Genomic DNA, 19,007 nt, shown 5'->3' on the forward strand with positions numbered 1-19,007 from the left:
CCCCAAACCAAGCCTTACCAAAACCTTGCTCATCTGTGTAGAACAAGCTTAATTTACTTTTCCTAAATATAGCTGTAAGATGTTCCCATAGAGACAGCAACATTCCCAACTGTACTTTTTTTGCAGCAAATACTTCAGTAAGACATCAAATCTAAAGAATTAGTCTATTTTTGTGAGATTTCTTCTCTCTTTCCTAGAAACAGCTCTGCTCTAATGGATTCACCTTATAGAAATGCTGTTAAAGACTGCTCCTTTGCAGGGAAAAAGTTTTGCCTCTCCATTTCACCTTATGAAATTTTTGTTCACTCCCTGGGGAGCTTTTCAGACAGCCTACAATTCTCATCCCCGCCAAGGAAACCGCTCATTCAAAGTTTGCTCCCCAAAAGATACACCCCTAATAAGAAGAATCAAGACCAGGACGCCTTGTAGCTCCTTTGATTCCTATCTCCAATTACCACTTATTCCTCCCAGACCACTGCTATTTTGTGGATACTGAGCGCAGTTCTCATAAAACATCAACTCTGTGAGAAAGTACACATTTAAAACAACAGCGTTTCTGGTAACACATTTTATAGAACGAAAGCCATTTAAACCATGTAATTTCTGGAAAAGACTCGGCCTCAGTGGAGTAAGGAACACAGAATTATTGAATGGTTTGGGTTGGAAGGGACCTCAAAGATCATGCAGTTCCAACCCCTCTGCCATGGGGAGGGACACCTTCCACTGGATCAGGTTGATCAAAGCCTCATCTAACCCGACCCTGAACACCTCCAGGGATGGGGCATCCACAACTTCTCTGGACAACACGTGCCAGTGCCTCCCCACCCTCAGAGGAAAAAATTCTTCCTAATATCCAATCTAAATCTCCCTTCTTTCAGCTTAAAACCCTCCCCCCTCATCCTTTCTCTGCACTCCCTGATAAAGAGCCCCTCCTCAGCTTTCCCGGAGCCTCTTTCAGCACTGGAAGGCTGCTCTAATGTCTCCCCGGAGCCTTCTCTCCTCTAGGCTAAACAAATTCAACCCTCTCAGCCCGTCCTCCTATGTGAAGTGCTCCAGCCCTCATGCATGATCATGATAAACTTGCACAACTACTGATGAAATATTTACTTTCTTTATTTAGAAGTAAAACAGAAGTTGCATAACTTCAAAAAGACATTGACTTCAATGCAGTCATTTGGATCAGTTACTATTTTGCCCTGTTCCTCCCTGCCCCTCCCCAAATACCCCTATATTATGAAACCCCAACTTTCACTAAATCACTGTAACATCTTTCCTTCCCTCATTAATATAATCTACAAGTAACAGCTGTTTCTAACAACTAAAAGCACTCTTGAACAAGTCACAGCTAACTTAGAGCTAATATCGCTTCCGGTATATCTGAATTCAGTGCTTCCGTGAGCAAAATTAAAACACCAGATTTTGATTAAAAAACCTAATTCTTGCTTCTTCAGTTGCAGGCATTTCTCAAGCAGCAGCCTATGACACTTTAGTGTATCTGCTAGGACAGAATCTGACCTTAAGGAATTGTTGCCAAAGTGATTTCTTCTCCAGCTTTAGCTTTCATGGAGTAGTCTTTACCCAACCTTAGATTACCCTATATAAATTCATTTCTACTAAACATTTTCAATGTTTAGAGACATGTACTGCAAGCGCATATTACAGAGAGAAAGATGTTAGCAAGCTGATTTGCTGCTTTTTTTATCTTCAGGCTATTGCATCTGCCCTCGTCAGTTAAGCTAGAAAGAATTTTGATGAACTTAGGTTTCCAGCAAGTTCTACATGTATCCAGTAATTCTATTAAATCTGAAATAATTACAACATCAGCCACTGCGGGTTTTCAGTCCAGTAGAAGCGTCACCTGCAGAACAGCAGTGCTACTAGGTACCTCCAAAGAGAGTTTTACGCTGCCTCTCACCTCCCTGGAACAGAGCAGCTACTGTTAAGCTCGTAAGTAAAGAGGTTAAGTAAAAACATCCCACAAAGGTGTATGGCAAATTCTCATTAATAATTTGCTATAATTTAGTGGTGGATTTGGCAGTGTTAGGTTTACAGTTGGACTTAATTATCTTAAAGGTCTATTCCAACCTAAATGATTCTGTGATTGCGCTGCTGAAGCGCAAGCCCTCTCTCCTTGGCTTTCCAACTCCTCCCCGGACTGTATCTGAAAGGCCACTAGGATACACGCTGTCATCTTTGAAAGACAAGCGTCATGTACTTGTAGTAAGTACAGCATCTCAACGTCTATCTGAATCCTCATCAACTACAAAAATAACCCATGACTACAGAGGAAGGAACAGCCAGAACCAATATACATCTGACATCATCATTTAAGCTGAAAAAGGGGAGATTTAGATTAGATATGAGGAAGAAAACAGACTCTAAGGGTGGGGAGGCACTGGCACAGATTGTCCAGCGAAGTCGTGGATGCCCCATCCCTGCAGGTGTTCAAGGGCAGGTTGGATGGGGCTTTGAGCAACCTGATCCAGCGGGAGATGTCCTGGCCCACAGCACAGGGGTTGGAACTGGATGATACTGCGTTCCTTCCAACCCAAAGCTCTGATTCTATAATTCTGTTTCAAAATATTCAGGAGCCTAACACAAAGGTGTGAATTTCCCCACTGGCTGGGTGTGTACCTTGCAGCAAAACACAAAGCTGATCTAAGTATCAAACCCACCTCTAAGAAAGAATTCAACTTCACCAATCCCATTATTTTTATACATATATACAAAGATAAATGCAATATTTCACTTTAAGAATTAAAAAGCTTGAAATGGTAACTACCAGCAGTGCATAAGGCACCCAACCAATGCCAGCAGCCACTGTAACAGCATGGATTGCTGGCGCTACTTAATATTAAGTGTATTTTCAACTGAAACAAATTTTAAAATATTCATTCCCAGCTCTTCTGACCTTGTACTTTGGACTCAAGATTACTCTACCCATTCAGCATTCCCAGATCATTAAAAGCAGCACTACCCCACCTGGAAATACGATACACTGAAAGCTAAAAGTAGATTAGGAACAGAACAAAAGATACAGGAAACTGCAAAATTTGTATGATAAAGTTACTGCAATCTTGAAAAAAAAAAAAGGCAGCGAAACTCGCCCAACTTCCAGCAATTCCTTTCTGGAACAAAGCCACAGTTCACTGCCGGTTTAGAAGTTCAGATAATAAAAAAAGAAAATAAATTCACTTTTCTTATTCCATTAAGCTTAGAAGGAGGGGAGTTTTAAAAAAGAATTTCAGTGCCTTAAACAAGACCTTAGATGCCTCTACCAGGCTGACACAGTTCAGTTGCATGTTGAAACAGCTGCTGACATGTTTAATTGCTTCTCCAAATACCCAGAACATTAAGTACTTCTGCCCTATTTGAAATATCCTAAACTTTGTACTAAAAGGAATGCACAAAACTCAGTACCCATGCTTTAATGTCTCACATCCCCGTAAAGCAGACAGCTACTCACTTGCTATTTTACACACAAGCCATGAGACAGCACGAACAACTGACTGCTAGATAAGAACTGAAGACCACAGAACCATAACATGGTTTGGGTTAGAAGGGACCTTCGGATTCGCTCCTTCTCCTCTCCCCAAAACGATAAGCTCTAACCTCACAGATCCCCACCAGCACTGAGCGTTGCTCCCCTTCGGTACTTGCCATTCTCTGAGCAGCTCAGACTAACTGAGGCTCTGCCAGCCTGCAGCTGAGATGCCCACGGGCGTTCATAAGGCAAACCTGCTGCAATGGGGGTCATAACTCAAACAAAGGCAGAAGACGAGGACAGCAACAACAACTTCAAACTGAAAAGCGGATGATGGGTACCTCTGAGACAGCTCACCGCATGCAGCGAAATTTGCACTGAGAAATACATTCCCTCAGATGCTCACATCTGCCACAGTTCTGCATGCTGTTCACCCTACTAGCTTAAATCATCCCTTTTGGCCCAAATTACGTTATGTGCTCCAATGTAGCATGGCCCTTCCTCTACAACTACCTGGAAGGAGGTTGTATTGAGGTGGGTGTTGGTCTCTTATCCCATGTAAGAAGTGATAAAACAAGAGGAAATGGCCTCAAATTGTACCAGAGCAGTTTAGACTGGATATTAGGAAACATTCCTTCACCAAAAAGGCTGTCAAGCATTGGAACAGGCTACTCAGGACAGTGATGGAAGTGTTCAAAAAACATGGAGATGTGGCACTTCGGGACATGGTTTAGTAGGCATGGTGATGTTGGACTGATGGTTAGACTAGATCATGTCAGATGTCTTTTCCAACCTTAACGATTCCATGGCGAAAGTGATTTCAAAAGGTTTCTTCTGGCTATTGGCTGAACATTATCAGATTGGACAGAGCCTCTCCCTTCCCATTTTAGCTCCCTCTGCCCAGTCCCATCATATTCGATGAATTACTAACATCTAAACAGACTTCTGCATTTGAATTCATCTCCCAAAACAATACAGAGCTAAAGCAGAAAAGCCCTGTATGCGATCACACGCCTGCTGCAAAACAAGACAAATATCTGGCATCTTTCCTGCTCCTACATACCCAAACCAAGGACACACAACTACACAATGGCTTGATTCATTAACGCCTTTTCTACCTGGTCGTATTTTCCTTGGGGACATAGGAAAATATGACAAGAGAAATGCATGACCAAACATGATTTTCCCAGACCAAAATTTAACACAGATCTGCAGTACAACTCTTGCAATACCATAAAGATGGTCTCCTTTCTGCTGAAATGCTTCATGACAGTAATAAGCGTGCATGAACAGAAGCAGGAGTCCCCTCCTGCAGTCCTGACACAAGCAAGGAACCCCAGTCCTACAAACTAAACAAAGTAAGGGCCAGCATGTTTAAGGCATACACTGCCATAAACCTCCTGCCAAGACACAGAAAGCAAGAGGTGGGATGTTGCTTGGGTGGTAACACGTCTCCACATTGAGCAGAACTATTTTTAACATGTTTTAATTCTATCATTATAACTCCAAAGATATTGCCATGGATATTCTCTGTAGCCTCCTGGTATCTCAGTCATCAGCCCAGCTGAACACAGGTAGCGTTCATAAAGCCGAACTGATAAGCACTTGCAGGGCATAATCCATCTGATTCGTCTATGCCGGTACCCACCCTGAAACTGCTAATTTTTTTCTTTCCTCTGCTGAGAGCCCCTCATGAATAGCTCAGCTGTTTATATTGCAAACATCCACAGCTAGGGGAAAGATCACCATCCCCCCCCCACGGCCTCTGTAGCTTTTCCTGTAAGTCAGTGGAGTTGGCCAACACCAGAAATAATCCATCAAGCTTGCTTATTCTAAAAAAATGCTGCAAAACAATCCCTTCATTTAATCCTTTTGCTCCTCTACCCATATCAATGCAACTGTTTCCGAAATGCAAATGGACAGGCTGAGAAAGTTGGGGTTGTTCAGTCTAGAGAAAGCTCCAAAGAAACCTGACAGCAGCCTTCCAGTACTTAAAGAGTCTACAGGTGGCAGGGAGTGCAGGGATAGGATGAGGGAGAAACGGTTTTAAGCTGAAAGAGGAGAGATTTAGATTAGTTATTAGGAAGAACTGTTTCACTGTGAGGGTAGTGAGGCAATGGAATAGGCTGTCCAGAGAAGTCATGGATGCCCCATCCCTGAAGGTGTTCAGGGCTTAACGTGAGGTCCCTCAACAAGGCTGAATCAGGAACCTCAGACACCTCTTGCATCCACAATGAGCTGCTGAGCCCATCCCGGCTTCCAGGATTCTTGGGGTCTCCAGTGACTTCCCCACACTATGTTGCAAGAAAAATGTAATGGTACAGAAAAGTCTGATGACAAAACATTTCATGGAATATTATTTGCTGAAAATATTACGCATACTCAGTGATCACAACACAATTCGCAAGGGAAAAGAGCTTACACAACCAGGGCAAAGCTGCTGGATGGACTTCCACAGCACAGCATTTTTTTTCTCTGCTCTTCCTCCCTCCTTTGACCAAGAGGTAAAAGTGGAACATTTTTCCATACAGAAGATGCCTCGGACACTGAGTTATACAGTACTTCAGCAAGTGCATTATCCACAAAACTTGGTGGTTTTTTCCCTCATTTGAGAAAATCTAGTTACTCAAAGACCGTATTTATCAGCTAGTATACAATTTATAGGTGAGCCCAAGCAGTGAAGGAACTGTTTAATCCCTTCTTTAATGAAGGATGAGCACAATTCCCAAACACCTTCAACAAACTGCATGTTAAAACGTGTTTCACCCTCATTGATTACAATGTGAGGAAATTATAATTTCTGTGTAATTTTTGTGCCTGCTTTCCTGGCCACAGGTTTTAAGTTTCCACCATTATCTTAAGTCTTCTGTTCAGCCCCGAAGAGAAATGCATCTTCATAAATAACACTAAAAAAAATGCAAGTTCTACAAATCCGCAATGTTTCCCCTGCTCTTCTGCTTATGGTACAAACATCTGTATTTGTTTGTGTTTTATGTCATTGGAAAAATCACAGCAAACAATAAGGAACGTGGCTCAAATATGTAAAAAAAAATATATATATATAGCTTCTCTTTTGCAACCACAAATTTTGGATACTTCCATTAAAAGGAAAGACAGTACGAAAATTCCAAGTAACACCAAAAGACACTAACTGCTCCAAGCAACAACTAGGGACACAGAATTAGGGTTCCTTACAACTTTAGATCAAGTGACAAGAGCCAATATTGGATTGTACTTCTTAACACGACATATGTGCTGCAAAGCAAAGAGAAAAAGGTCAGTCCCACCAATTAAGAAACACAGTTGAGTTCTGAAGAGAACTACTTTTTCTTTTCTGCTCCACTCAATTCCCAGGTTTTTGGGACAAGTGGCCTCATACGATTTGTGTCACAATTCCTTGTCTACAGAGTTTTTTTAAACCTAAGGTAAAAAAAAAACCCTTCAAAACACTTCTTGCTTAATTTTTATTCCTAGGTAAAGGCACACAGAACCTCTCACTAGGAGCTTGGGGCTGAATATATATTAAAAATTGAGAGGTGCTCATACAATTTACCATTAAGGTCTAGAGGAGTACTTGGCTTGTAACATCCTAACTTTATTGCTTTATCACAAATAGCATAAATTCCCGCAGGGGTATCACCCTCTGTTTTATACAATGTATTCTAGAAGCTACATTAAACACATAGGAAGTACTGTTAGATGAGGTCCTTCACTTTTCAGTAAATTTGTTAAGTCTTCCACAAAAAATAACAGAGGTGTTTGATTATTACTAATTACAGCTAACTGTTGCATAAGATTTGAGTAAGGCAATGGAAAAACATATCTTGAGAGCTCTTGTCTGAACACGCAACTTGGGTCTTTTCTTTACCTCGAGTCATTTCAGGCAACTAAACCAAGCGTGATCTGGGAACGAGAAAAGTACATTGAAAAGTACAACTAAAGATCACTAAATGTGATGTCACTTGGCTTATACTTCTTGTTTAGAGCGGTAGGACAGCAGAAAATAATTGCAAACATGAGTGTGCCCCAGGTTTGAAATACTCCATACTGAAAGAATTTATTTTATTATGCAATGTTACCTAGCTTTAATTGTTTTTCCAAATTCCATTTACATGCCATAGATAGAAGAGCTCACACACATTTTCCCTGCCTTAATAAACGAGCAGTATGTACATACATGCATGAACACATTGCATGCATATGCACACAGCTGGAAAAGCCAGATTGAAAGTGGTACAAGTAACACAACTATGCAGCCCAGCCCTGTGTCCAAACCAGAGAGGGAATAATTCATACACCTGGACTTTAAAGCAACTTCAATAAACAGCCACTCTGTCATTTTACAAAGCTCTTCTAACTAGAATTACCCTGACTTTTCTTTGGAACTGTATTCAAGTAATACTGTATGAATTATACAACGACTGTATGTGCTTGTTTTCAACAGAATTCTGGTTCTTTTTCCCTGAGGAAATTCCAACAGCGCTTGCATGCACCTCTCCAATATTAGCGAGCACTGGAGTCCTTTAAGTTATTTTTTGTTCTATATACAGATAATGTATTCTTCAAGTTCATTTCTACTGAGGGAAGAAAAAAAAACTTTCAGCTTTGCTCTCCTCATGAATAATACATTTAAAATTTAATATTAGAGAACAAATCACCTTTTTAAGCCTCCAGAAACAACACCGTATTTGCCCTACTACTCTGAAAGATTCATGTACACATTCAAAGAAGGGTAAATCATAAGCTCCTGGTTTCCATAATTAAGCTGTAATAAAGATACTTCACTATTTATCAGATCAATCCTAAAACAAAACTGTGTAGTTTTATGTAGTTTTAGAACCGCCATCAAGAAAGATAATCACTTACCATATCCACAATAAGGAGTATAATACATTTTGGTCCACAACTCAGGGTTATAATCTGGAATGGAACCGATTTTTTCAGCCATTCATGAAAACCGGTTTGTTTATACAAAGGAAACAAGAGAATCCTGATTTTGAGTAGGCATCGATAACCCACATTATTAATAGAACACGTAAATGAAGCCAAATCCCACAAGCAAAACTGTTTACAGCAGCAAAAATTATATAAGGGAGCAGAGGGAGGAAAATAACTGCCTGCTAAAAGGATGAAAACTTCTAGGAAGAGAAAGATCCTTCTAAGAACAGCAGCCACATCGATCCCATGCTACTTGTTTAAGCCTTGACTCTGCAGTCTGATGGCTCCACTACAGCCTCAGGCTTCTTATTCCTTCTTGTATAAAAATAAACAAACTGTGGAATATGAACCCAGATGTTTCAGAAATCAGAAAGCAAGAGTCCAATTATACCGCTCCCATACAAGCACTCGTGTTTGCGTCTAGCAAGACTGCATTAGAAGGCAGTATCACCAAGTTCAGTTCCCTGGAGACTTCAAGTATCTTTTCCAGGAAGCCATCAGCAAGGAACTGGACAAGGTGTCCTTTGAGAAAAGAGCACACGCACTACAGTCTGCGGAATAAAGGACAAATGTAACAAACTCTGTCTTCATTTCTACGTGTTGTTTCTGCTGGAACGATTAGCAGAATGGGGAAGGGATATCATGGAATGGTTTGGGTTGGAAGGGACCTCATAGATCATCCAGTTCCAACCTCCCTGCCACAGGCAGGGACAACTTCCACCGGATCGGGTTGCTCAAAGCTGCATCCAAACTGGTCTCAAACATCTCCAGGGATGGGGTAGTCACGACTTCTCTGGGCAACCTGTGCCAGTGTCTCACCACCCTCAAAAGAAACAACTTCTTCCCAATACCTAATCTAAATCTGCCCTCTTTCAGCTTAAAATCACTAACTCCTTGTCCTATCCCTGCACTCCCTGATAAAGAGCACCTTGCCAGTTTTCCTGTAGCTCCCTTTTAAGTACTGGAAGGATGCTCTGTCTCCCTGGAGCTTTCTCTTCTCCAGGCTTAATAAGCCCAACTGTCTCAGCCTGCCTTCACACAGGAGGTTCTCCAGCTCCTGGACCATCTTCATGGCCTCCTCTGGACTCGCTCTAATAAATCCATATCCTTCCTGTGCTAAAGACTCCAGAACTGAATGCAGGACTCCAGTCGAGGTCTCATGAGAGCAGAGTAGAGGGGAAGAATCCCCCCACCTCATCCTGCTGGCCACATTGCTTTTGATGCAGCCTAGGATACGATTGGCTTTCTGGGCTGCAAGTGCACATTGCTGGGTAATGTTGAGCTTCTCATCCACCAACACCAGGGGCTTTGCTTATCAAGGATGAAAAGAGTCATTTTTATTAAGATGATTTATGAAATTTGTTATTGATTTAACTGTACGGCAGCAGTTTTAGTCAGCTTTCAACCTACCTCCCTTTTAAAGATATCTTTTAATTTCTCTCTGTAAGGCATCACGTTTCACATGAGCTTTGATACTCTACTCATTATCACAGCAAGGGAGTAGGAAACGGAAAGTTTTCTCCTTTACCTAATATACTACAGATCCGTTTAAAATTATCATTGAGTTACTGGTATCCAAATATTTCACTCTAGGTTGTATTTTCAGCTCTCTCTTCACATTCCTCACAGAAAGAGAAATCCAAGGTACAAGACACCAAGGTTCTGTAGTGCCTGGATTGCAGCAAGCTAGCTTGTAAACACTCTGATCATCGTTCTCAGATCAGAGACTGGGGAAGCGAGCTGCAAACCCTATCAAAATCACATTTCTAACTGAGCTTTTGAAGGGAAGTGAGGTCCCAGCGAGGTTTTGGAAACAGCACTCTGGAGCCACTTGGCTTTGTGGTGTCCAAGAGCCAGGCTGGGAGCCTCCTACAAACCTCCTTCAACTACACAGCAGCGAGTGCCTTGTGTTATTTTTTCCAAGAACTTGTATTTTCCTACTTCTCAACATTTGCTTTAGCCTTAAATAATAAAATTCATATGGAGAGCTCTTGTGCCTAAATCCTCCCAGGAACAACGCCTGTTGCTTTCCAAACTGTTCAAACCACATGAAGCTGTTGAGCCGCCCTCATTCACCTCCTGCCTTCAGCACAGCACACGGGCAGCTCTGCACGGACAGTGTCCCCAACGTCGCCTGTGTCCCACAGCGGGAAGCCCACCCAGCCGCAGCCGACGCACAGCGCGGCAAACCGCACAGCCTCTGTTTGTCCATTACCCTTTTTCCTCTTGGCTGGTGCCTCGGATTCATGAGCTCCTCTCCCCTTATACAGGAAGCTGGGGCCTCAAGCTTAATCCTGCACATTCAGTTCTCTTCTCTTCCAGCTACCACTAATGTATTCTCCCAGCAAAAAATGCACTCGCAATCAAATCTTTACTAAACTTTGCCACGGTGAGATTATTTCTCCCTATTTCTGGGAGAAAAGCGAAGTAAAAAGATTAAAAAGTTCCTGCAGCTGAACAAACATGCTAAATGTTATTCATCAAGACAGAGCAGATAATCCAAACCGAAAGGTACACACAAACCTTGCAACACCGCTACAACCAGATAACCAAGTATGTCCCAATACCTTTATTTACATGTTGCAGCATTATGCCTCGGTGCCTTTACATGAGCCTGAAACAGCGGTACCCAAGCCCTTTCCTTGGCTTCTGTGAGGGGTGAGGGAAGCGGCAGCAACAGTAGGCTGGGAAGTGAGGGGTAAGAAGTTGAGGAAGATGTGGTTGTAAGCAGAAGAGCTTGGCTACAGCAGCCTGGGAACCCTGAAGCAGATGGAGGGGATAACGGGAAGAAGTCTACAACTCTTCTTTTAATCTGAGAGCAGTTCAGTTTCCCTACGCTAAGGTGCCCACCCCCTCAACTGCTCTGCCTGCCCACCTCATGCCAGTCTCCACTCTAAACCCCTTCTACATTCAGCACAGCTTGTTTCCCTCCCCACCAAAGAAGATGAATTTCCTTTTCCCACTCTTTGTGGCTACAATACTGCCTGGACCACCCCTGTGTGTTTCACAGAGCAAACAGTATCATATTTCTGTATCTCACACTGCAGCATTTTGTCATGTTATTTCTGTCCCCCCCATCCTCTCAGCAGCTTCCTCAATTCCTTCTTCCTGAACCTCACAGCCTAAAATAGAGTAAAAAACCCTTCCTGTCATCCTTTCCAATTATTTTGGCACTTCCTCAATTACTGGCTCTATCTGGAACTACTATAATATAAAGACATCTGCAATTTGCTTAATTGCGTACATAGCACTGAAGAAGGGTAAAGTTGCCCAGCTTCCAGACTCACGACTCCTTCGGATACTAAGATCAGATGCTTCAGATCCAGGAAGGACATGGATCTGTGAGAACCAGTCCAGAGGAGGCCACAAAGATGATCAGAGCACCTCCCATATGAGGGCAGGCTGAGAGAGTTGGACTTCTTTAGCCTGGAGAAGAGAAGGCTCCCAGGAAACCTTCTAGCATCCTTACAGTACTTAGAGAGGGACTCCAGGAAAGTTGGGGAGGGGCTCTCGATCAGGGACTGCAGGGACTGAACAAGGGCAAACAGTTTTATGCTGAAAGAGGGGAGATTTAGATTAGATATTAGGAAGAATTTTTTTTTTTCCTGTGAGGGTGTTGAGGGACTGGCACAGGCTGCCCAGAGAAGTTGTGGATGCCCCATCCCTGGAAGTGTTCAAGACTAGTTTGGATGAGGCTTTGAGCAACCTGATCCAGTGGAAGGTGTCCCTGCCCATGGCAAGAGGGTTGGAACCAGACGATCTTTAAGGTCCCTTCCAATCCAAACCATTCTAAGATCAGCAGCCAACTCCACTACAGTTTTTGCTTGATTTACTCTAAAGACTTTTACACCAGCTGGGATGTAGGCAGCACAGCAGCAAATTACTGTTGACCTAATCACTGTCTGTTGCATCAAGAGCTTCATCAAAAGAAGCCAATATATCTCCTAATGCCTGTACTCTGCTGAATAAATCCAGCTACTCACCGAAACTACAAAGGGTGTGCTAAGTGCACCACGAACCTAGCATGTATCAGAGAACCCTCCCTCCCATCAGTCCCTCCAGATACTCTGCAAAAAGCACCTGATACGGCTAAGTGGAAAGGTACTCTCTCAAAAGGGAAGGAAGTGCCACTGCTCCAAGTGATAGCTGGATTGATTTATTCTTTTCTGTGACCTGATTCGAAGTGCTTCCAGTGGTACCAATAAACCTAATGCTTTTTGACATTAAAACTTGATTTCTTGTTCAACTACAGAAATCCCATTATATGTAATGTTTAATAACGTCATAGCACAAAGAGGTGAGGGGAAGGAAGGAAGGAAAAGAAGTGACCATACAGAAACTAGGAAGGACATTTTAGCAAGATGGGTGCTGGTCTCTTCTCCTAAGTAAGAAGTGATAGGATGAAAGAAAACGGCCTCAGGTTGTGCCAGGGGAGGTTTAGATTGGATATCTGGAAGCATTTCTTTACCAAAAGAGTGGCAAAGCGTTGCAACAGGCTGCTTAGGGAAGCAGTGAAGTCTCCATCCCTGGAGGTGTTAAAAAAAAAGTTTAGATGTGGCACTTGGGGACATGGTTTAGTAGGCACGGTGGTGTTGGGCTGATGGTTGGACTGGAAGATCTTAGAGGTCCTTTTCCAACCTTAACAATTCTATGCCACAAGAGATTTCATAAGCTTTCTTTTGGCTATTGGCTGAATGCTATCAGTTTGGACAGAGCCTCTCCCTTCCCATTTCAGCTCCCTCTGCCCAGTCCCAGCATATTTGATGAACTACTAACATCTAAACAGACTTCTGCATTTGAACTCATCTCCCGAAACAATACAGAGCTAAAGTAGAAAAGCCCTGTATGCGACCACACGCCTGCTGCAAAACAAGACAAATATCTGGCATCTCTCCTGCTCCTACATACCCAAACCAAGGACACACAGCTACACATTGACTTGCTCGGCACGGTGGGGTTGGGCTGACGGTTGGACTTGATGGCCTTAGAGGTCTTTTTCAACCTTAATGAGTTTTATGATTCACTACATGCGGAACTAACCACATCAACATATTGACCTCACCTTTTCTATATTAAAAAAATGTATGTTGATAGCAGCATTACTGTGATTTCTCTTAGCAAACTAACTATCGAAGTGGTGCAGTCCTATCAGCCACAGAAACTATGGACAGGCACATAAATAAATAAAAATCATGATTTCTCTGTCCCAGGATAAAAGTTGTTCTCAATTTGTTCAGTCTTACACTACACTGTAGGTCAGCTTTTCTGGTCTGATTTCTTTCTCCCTGCTCCTTGGAAAGCTCTCAAATCCAAATCCAGTGCTCAAAGCTTTACACAGCAGTTCAGAAACAGCCTTTCCAAAACAGGGTACAGCAGGATGACTTCACCGTTCTTACAAATCAGCTGTCACATTGGAATGCGTAAACAGGCATATATTTCTCTTTTACTGCTGCGTGTCAAGCCAGACTACTACAAAAACTCACGATTTTCTAGGGACTAACACCACAACTACTTGCCCTTTCCTCACAGTTTTTGCAGTGGATTATTCCACAAAATCATGAAGTGTTCTGATCAAGTAGCATGAAAACCACACGCTACATATTAAGCTCACCCAGTCCCTTTCTATTTTTAGTAGAATCATCCCATGTGACTTATTTCTGTACCTGTAGACTCTGTATAGCCCAGGCCATTACTGACTACCCAGCACCAGACCAGAACGCTGCACGGTACCACTGGCCATATCCCTCTGAAGGCCCTGAGCTATGAATGCACGACGCAGAGATTTCTTCTCCCATTTAATAGCAGTTTATATGCAGACCACATTTTTCTGGTTTAGCATCTTAAAAGCTTCACTGCAACTTACGGTAGTCTACCAGCTTACTCTTTCCTTTTTACCAAGTTCAGAGAATCATAGAACGGTTTGGGTTGGAAGGGACCCTAAAGATAAGCCAGCTCCAAGCCCCCTGCCATGGGCAGGGACATCTTCCACTGGATCAGGCTGCTCAAAGCCTCATCCAACCTGGCCTTGAACACCTCCAGGGATGCAGCATCAGTGCCTCACTACCCTCACAGGAAAGAATTTCCTTCTCATACCCAATCTAAATCTCCCTCTTTCAGCTTAAGACACTCCCCCCCTTACCCTATCACTACAGCCCTTAACAAAGGCCCCCTCCCCAGCTTTCCTGTAGGCACCCTTGAAGTACTGGAAGGCTGCTAGAAGGTCTCCCTTGAGCCTTCTCTTCTCTAAGCTAAAGAAGCCCAATTCACTCCTGTAACCTGACAGGCTGAGAGAGTTCAGTTTCTTTCACATAGTTTATCTTTGAGAGGAAAAATCTGCTGGACAGTATCGGTTTCCTGAGTTTCTTGTAGCATTTCTTATGTTTCTGTGTTCCCTTCTGAAAACTGAAATAAGAAATTATGAATAAGGCAGCTTGAGTATTATGTTCATTCTTCTGGTTTTGTAGATGCTTATTTACTTTTCCCAAGGTGTCAAAGGTAACAGCTCTCAGATCTGAAGTTGTAGAGTTTCACACCAGCCACTAAGCATCCAGTGATTTAATTTGCCATCTGCTCTCAATTAAAGTCTCTGCCAAAGACTGATACAAGCTTCCCTTCCCCATTTTAATAAAATATTTTACTGTCAGAAGTTGGTGACTTCCTGCTGAGCAGGAGACCAAATCCTTTGTCTTCCTTTCATTACTACAACACTTGCTGACGCTTTGTATCCCCACAGCCATTGTAAGTGCATGTTCTGGCAAGCACAAGTCACAGCACATAAAAAATTCATTTTAAAATAAATAAAACCAAAAACAACAAAATATCAGAGAAGCAAAAATATTCTTTTATCCTTACCCATGCTCAAACCATCTCTATGAGAAACTAGGTCAGACTTTCCGCAGGTTTCCTTCTTGTGCTGGAGAAACTTCTCAAAGTCAGTGAATTACTGTATTTTCTGTCCTTCATTTCATAGAATAGTTTGGGTTGGAAGGGACCTTAAAGTTCACCTAGTTCCAACCCGCCTGCCGTGAGCAGGGACACCTTCCACTAGATCAGGCTGCCCAAGGCCCCATCCAACCTGGCCTTGAACACCTCCAGGGATGGGGCATTTGAATTGTGACAGTCTGTGCTTACCTCCGTAACAAAAAAAACTCTTAAAACTGTCACCATCAGCCCTCTTTTCCTTTCAAGTTTGCATTTCTAAGAACTCCCGAGTCATGTCTCCCACTTCTCAGGGTTTGAGGTTTGCCAACTTGTAGCTCACCAATTTCAGTGTTTTTTCTCTCTCGTCTCTCCTTGATGCCCCTGATGAATGCCACAAGTTCACAGTGCCCCTGTCCAAGTCACCCTCTACTTCTGTGCTCTTGGTGCCTCCTTAGCTAGAATTCAGAGTCACGCTTTTTCCCTACATCAAAGAGTCTCCCTACATCAAAGCCTGTGGGAACTCCAGGAGCATGTGCTACACAAAATTGCCTGCTGCACTTTTCCCCAAGTGTCCAGATGCAAAAATCACTTCACCACACCATCACTTGTGGTCTGAATCACTCCTGGAAGGAGGCTGCAATGAGGTGGATGTTGGTTTCTTCTCCTAAGTAACAAGCGATAGGATGAGAGGAAATGGCCTCAAGTTGCAACAAGTGAGGTTTAGATTGGACATAAGGAAATACTACTTTGCTGAAAGAGTTGTCAGGCATTGGAACATGCTGTCCAGGGAAGTGGTTGAATCACCATTGCTGGGGGTATTTAAAGACCTAAACGTGGCCCTTAGGGACATAGTTCAGTGGTGGACTTGGCAATGTCAAATTTATGGTTGGATTTGATGATCTTAAAGGACTTTGCCAACCTAAATGATTCTGTGATGGAGTTTTATACAGCATATAAAGCAGGTGCTAATTGCAAGATACTATCAGGTACCTGACTGAAAGCACAGTAAGGGTAAAAGACATCCAAGAAAGACTACCTACAAAGATGTGACTGTACTGACATCAGTCACATTCATGTTCACAACAAAATATGCTAAGTAGGGACATGTTTCCATGATACTTGGCCACTACAGAGGCTTTCTGGTGCTACCATTTTATACTAAGTTTTATTATTCCTGATGTTTAATTACAGCCTTTCTTTCTTTGTTACTCCATAAACAAAGTTCAATTATGTCCTACAGACCCATTACAAGGCCGTTGGGTGCTTTGCCACCTCACAGTTTGCATTGCTGAAGCTGACCCTGTTAATGTCACACAGCTGGTGAGTGAGGTCACCCTGGAAGGTACAGTGCAGAGTGCAGCAGTCCTCAAAGAGCAAGCACAAACATTATTTCTGTGCTCTGTATCACTGTCACTTCTTCTGTTCATACAAAGAGCATCTCGGTCCATCCTACAGAACACAGGCTATAGGCTGGCTCTTCCTGCATAAAAGACAACTCCGGCATCTCCAAAGTTCATGTTTGGCTTAAGGAGGCATCATCTGTCACAGGAGAAGGACTCTGCTCAAACTGACACTCCCTTCTGTGACAGTCCCTGGATTTTCCTGCCCTTCAGATCCCCTTCCGTCACAAGCATAATGTTTACTTCTGCTGCAATACTTGCACTGCACTGATCCTTCTTCGCAAACACACAACGAATCTTTCTTTAAAAATAATTGCTCTAACAAATCTTCATGTCTGGATGAAATATGAAAGTCAGGTTGAGAGATGTGCATATAACTCCTTAAGGGATGAATCTTGCTTTCTTAACGAAACAATTTTAGGTTGTATTTTCAGAGTTCAACAAGTTCCAGGGAGCTAGTAACATAAAAAAGTGACCTGTAATTCTGCTCCAATCCCTATTCCGGCACCTCTCAACAAGCCATGCTTCCCTTCCAGTCAAATGAGAACTTGACTATGACCTTTTCTCTGCCCAAGCTGCAAAGCCAACAGCTCCCTTTAAGAAAGCTGTGACCAAGACCAATGTTTCTGCTCTGTGATTAGCCGCATGGAAATACAACTATTTTTTGTTTAGTGAGGGTTGGGTTTTTTTAGTGCTTTTCTGTTTGTTTGAACTTTTTTTTCCTAAATTAATTCTGAACACAAATGCCTGGGAGAGAGAATTTAAAGAAAAACAAACAAAAAAAATGTGCAATTTTGCACTGTTTCTTAATTTATCTTTGGAGAGCATGGATGACTGCTGGAAACCACAGGTCCACGGGCTCAAAAGGCAGTGGCACATACACGCATTTCATTAAAGCCTCCCCTGCAGGTAGAACATAAACTGACCACCAATACTTTAATCACTACTAAGCATCCTCACAGGAACAGACAGGACTTATACTGTAGTTATCCCAGGTGGATTTTTTTTTCCCTCTTAAGCACACTACCTCTGAATTTGAATCATAGAACAGCTTAGGTTGGAAGGGACCTCTAAGATCATCCAGTTTCAAGCCTCCTGCAATGGGCAGGGACACCTTCCACTGGATCAGGTTGCTCAGAGCTTCATTAAGTCTGGCCTTGAACACCTTCAGGGATGGGGCATCCACAACTTCTCTGGGCAACCTGGGCCAATGCCTCACCACCCTCACAGGAAAAAAAATGTCTCATTAACATCTGATCTAAAGCTGACCTCTTTCAGCTTAAAACCATTTCCTCCTCATCCTGTCCCTGCACTCTCTGATAAAGAGACCCTCCCCAGCTTTCCTTGAGGCCCTTTTGAAGTACTGGAAGGCTGCTAAGAGGTCTCTTTGGCGCCTTCTCTTTTCCAGGCTAAACAAGCCCACCTCTCTCAGACAGTCCTCGTATGGGAGGTCCTCTAGAACTCTGATCATCTTTGTGGCCTTCTATGGACTTGTTACAGCAGATCCATATCCAAAGCCACTTAAACCATGTAATTTCTGGAAAAGGCTCTGTCTCAATGGAGTAAGGAACACAGAATCATCAAATGGTTTGGGTTAGAAGAGACCTTAAAGATCCTCTAGTTCCAATGCCCCTGCCATGGGCAGAGACATCTCCTACTAGACCAGGCTACCCAAAGCCCCATCCAACCTGGTCTTCAATGACAGAGAGATATCATGGAATGTGTTTGTTTGGAAGGGACCTCACAGATAATCCAGTTCCAACCTCCCATCCATGGGCAGAGATAGCTCCCACTGGCCTTGAATGCTTCCAGGCAGGGAGGCATCCACAATTTCCCTGGGCAACCTGTTCCAGTGCCTCACCATCCTCTTGGTGAAGAATTTCTTCCTAATATCTAATCTAAATCTTCCCCCTTCCAATTTAAAGCCATTCCCCCTCGTCCTATCACTACATGCCTTTGTCCTAATGTTCATAGTAACAGGTAGCTTAAACATTAAAAAAAACAACCAAAAACTGCAGAATTCAGGAATTCCAAATAAAAGAGGAAAATGAATGTTCAAGACCAGTGGATGGTCTTGAACAGCTCCAACAGGCACTGATAGGTTCCCATCACTTTTCAAGCAACAACCATCGTCACCAAGCAGCAGAGCTGACAGAGGAGGGCCCTAAACTTACATCACCTTGTAACAGCCCGTGTTTCCACCACCCTGCTCAGCCTAAATTGTCATTTGACACACAGACACCATGACATCTGCTCAGCCATTC

At 42.9% G+C, this 19,007-nt stretch overlaps 1 protein-coding gene across 6 annotated transcripts in view; it reads right to left on the minus strand.

The window, feature by feature from the left end:
• Positions 1 to 19,007, minus strand: part of CTDSPL (CTD small phosphatase like) — a 90,123-nt gene that overhangs the window by 48,569 nt on the left and 22,547 nt on the right. Inside the window, exon 1 of one of the 6 annotated variants that reach the window (XM_054060453.1) lies at positions 8,351 to 8,481. The exons of 3 other annotated variants lie outside the window; for them this stretch is intronic. In XM_054060453.1, coding sequence (XP_053916428.1) covers positions 8,351 to 8,432 — 82 coding nt within the window. In that variant the 5' untranslated portion in view covers positions 8,433 to 8,481. Of the gene's footprint in view, positions 1 to 8,350; positions 8,482 to 19,007 lie in introns of those variants that run through there. 2 more of the 6 variants (XM_054060455.1, XM_054060454.1) reach the window with 2 other exon arrangements.

Source organism: Cuculus canorus, chromosome 2 (assembly GCF_017976375.1).
Source record: "Cuculus canorus isolate bCucCan1 chromosome 2, bCucCan1.pri, whole genome shotgun sequence".
In the NCBI taxonomy this organism is placed as follows: Eukaryota; Metazoa; Chordata; class Aves; order Cuculiformes; family Cuculidae; genus Cuculus; species Cuculus canorus.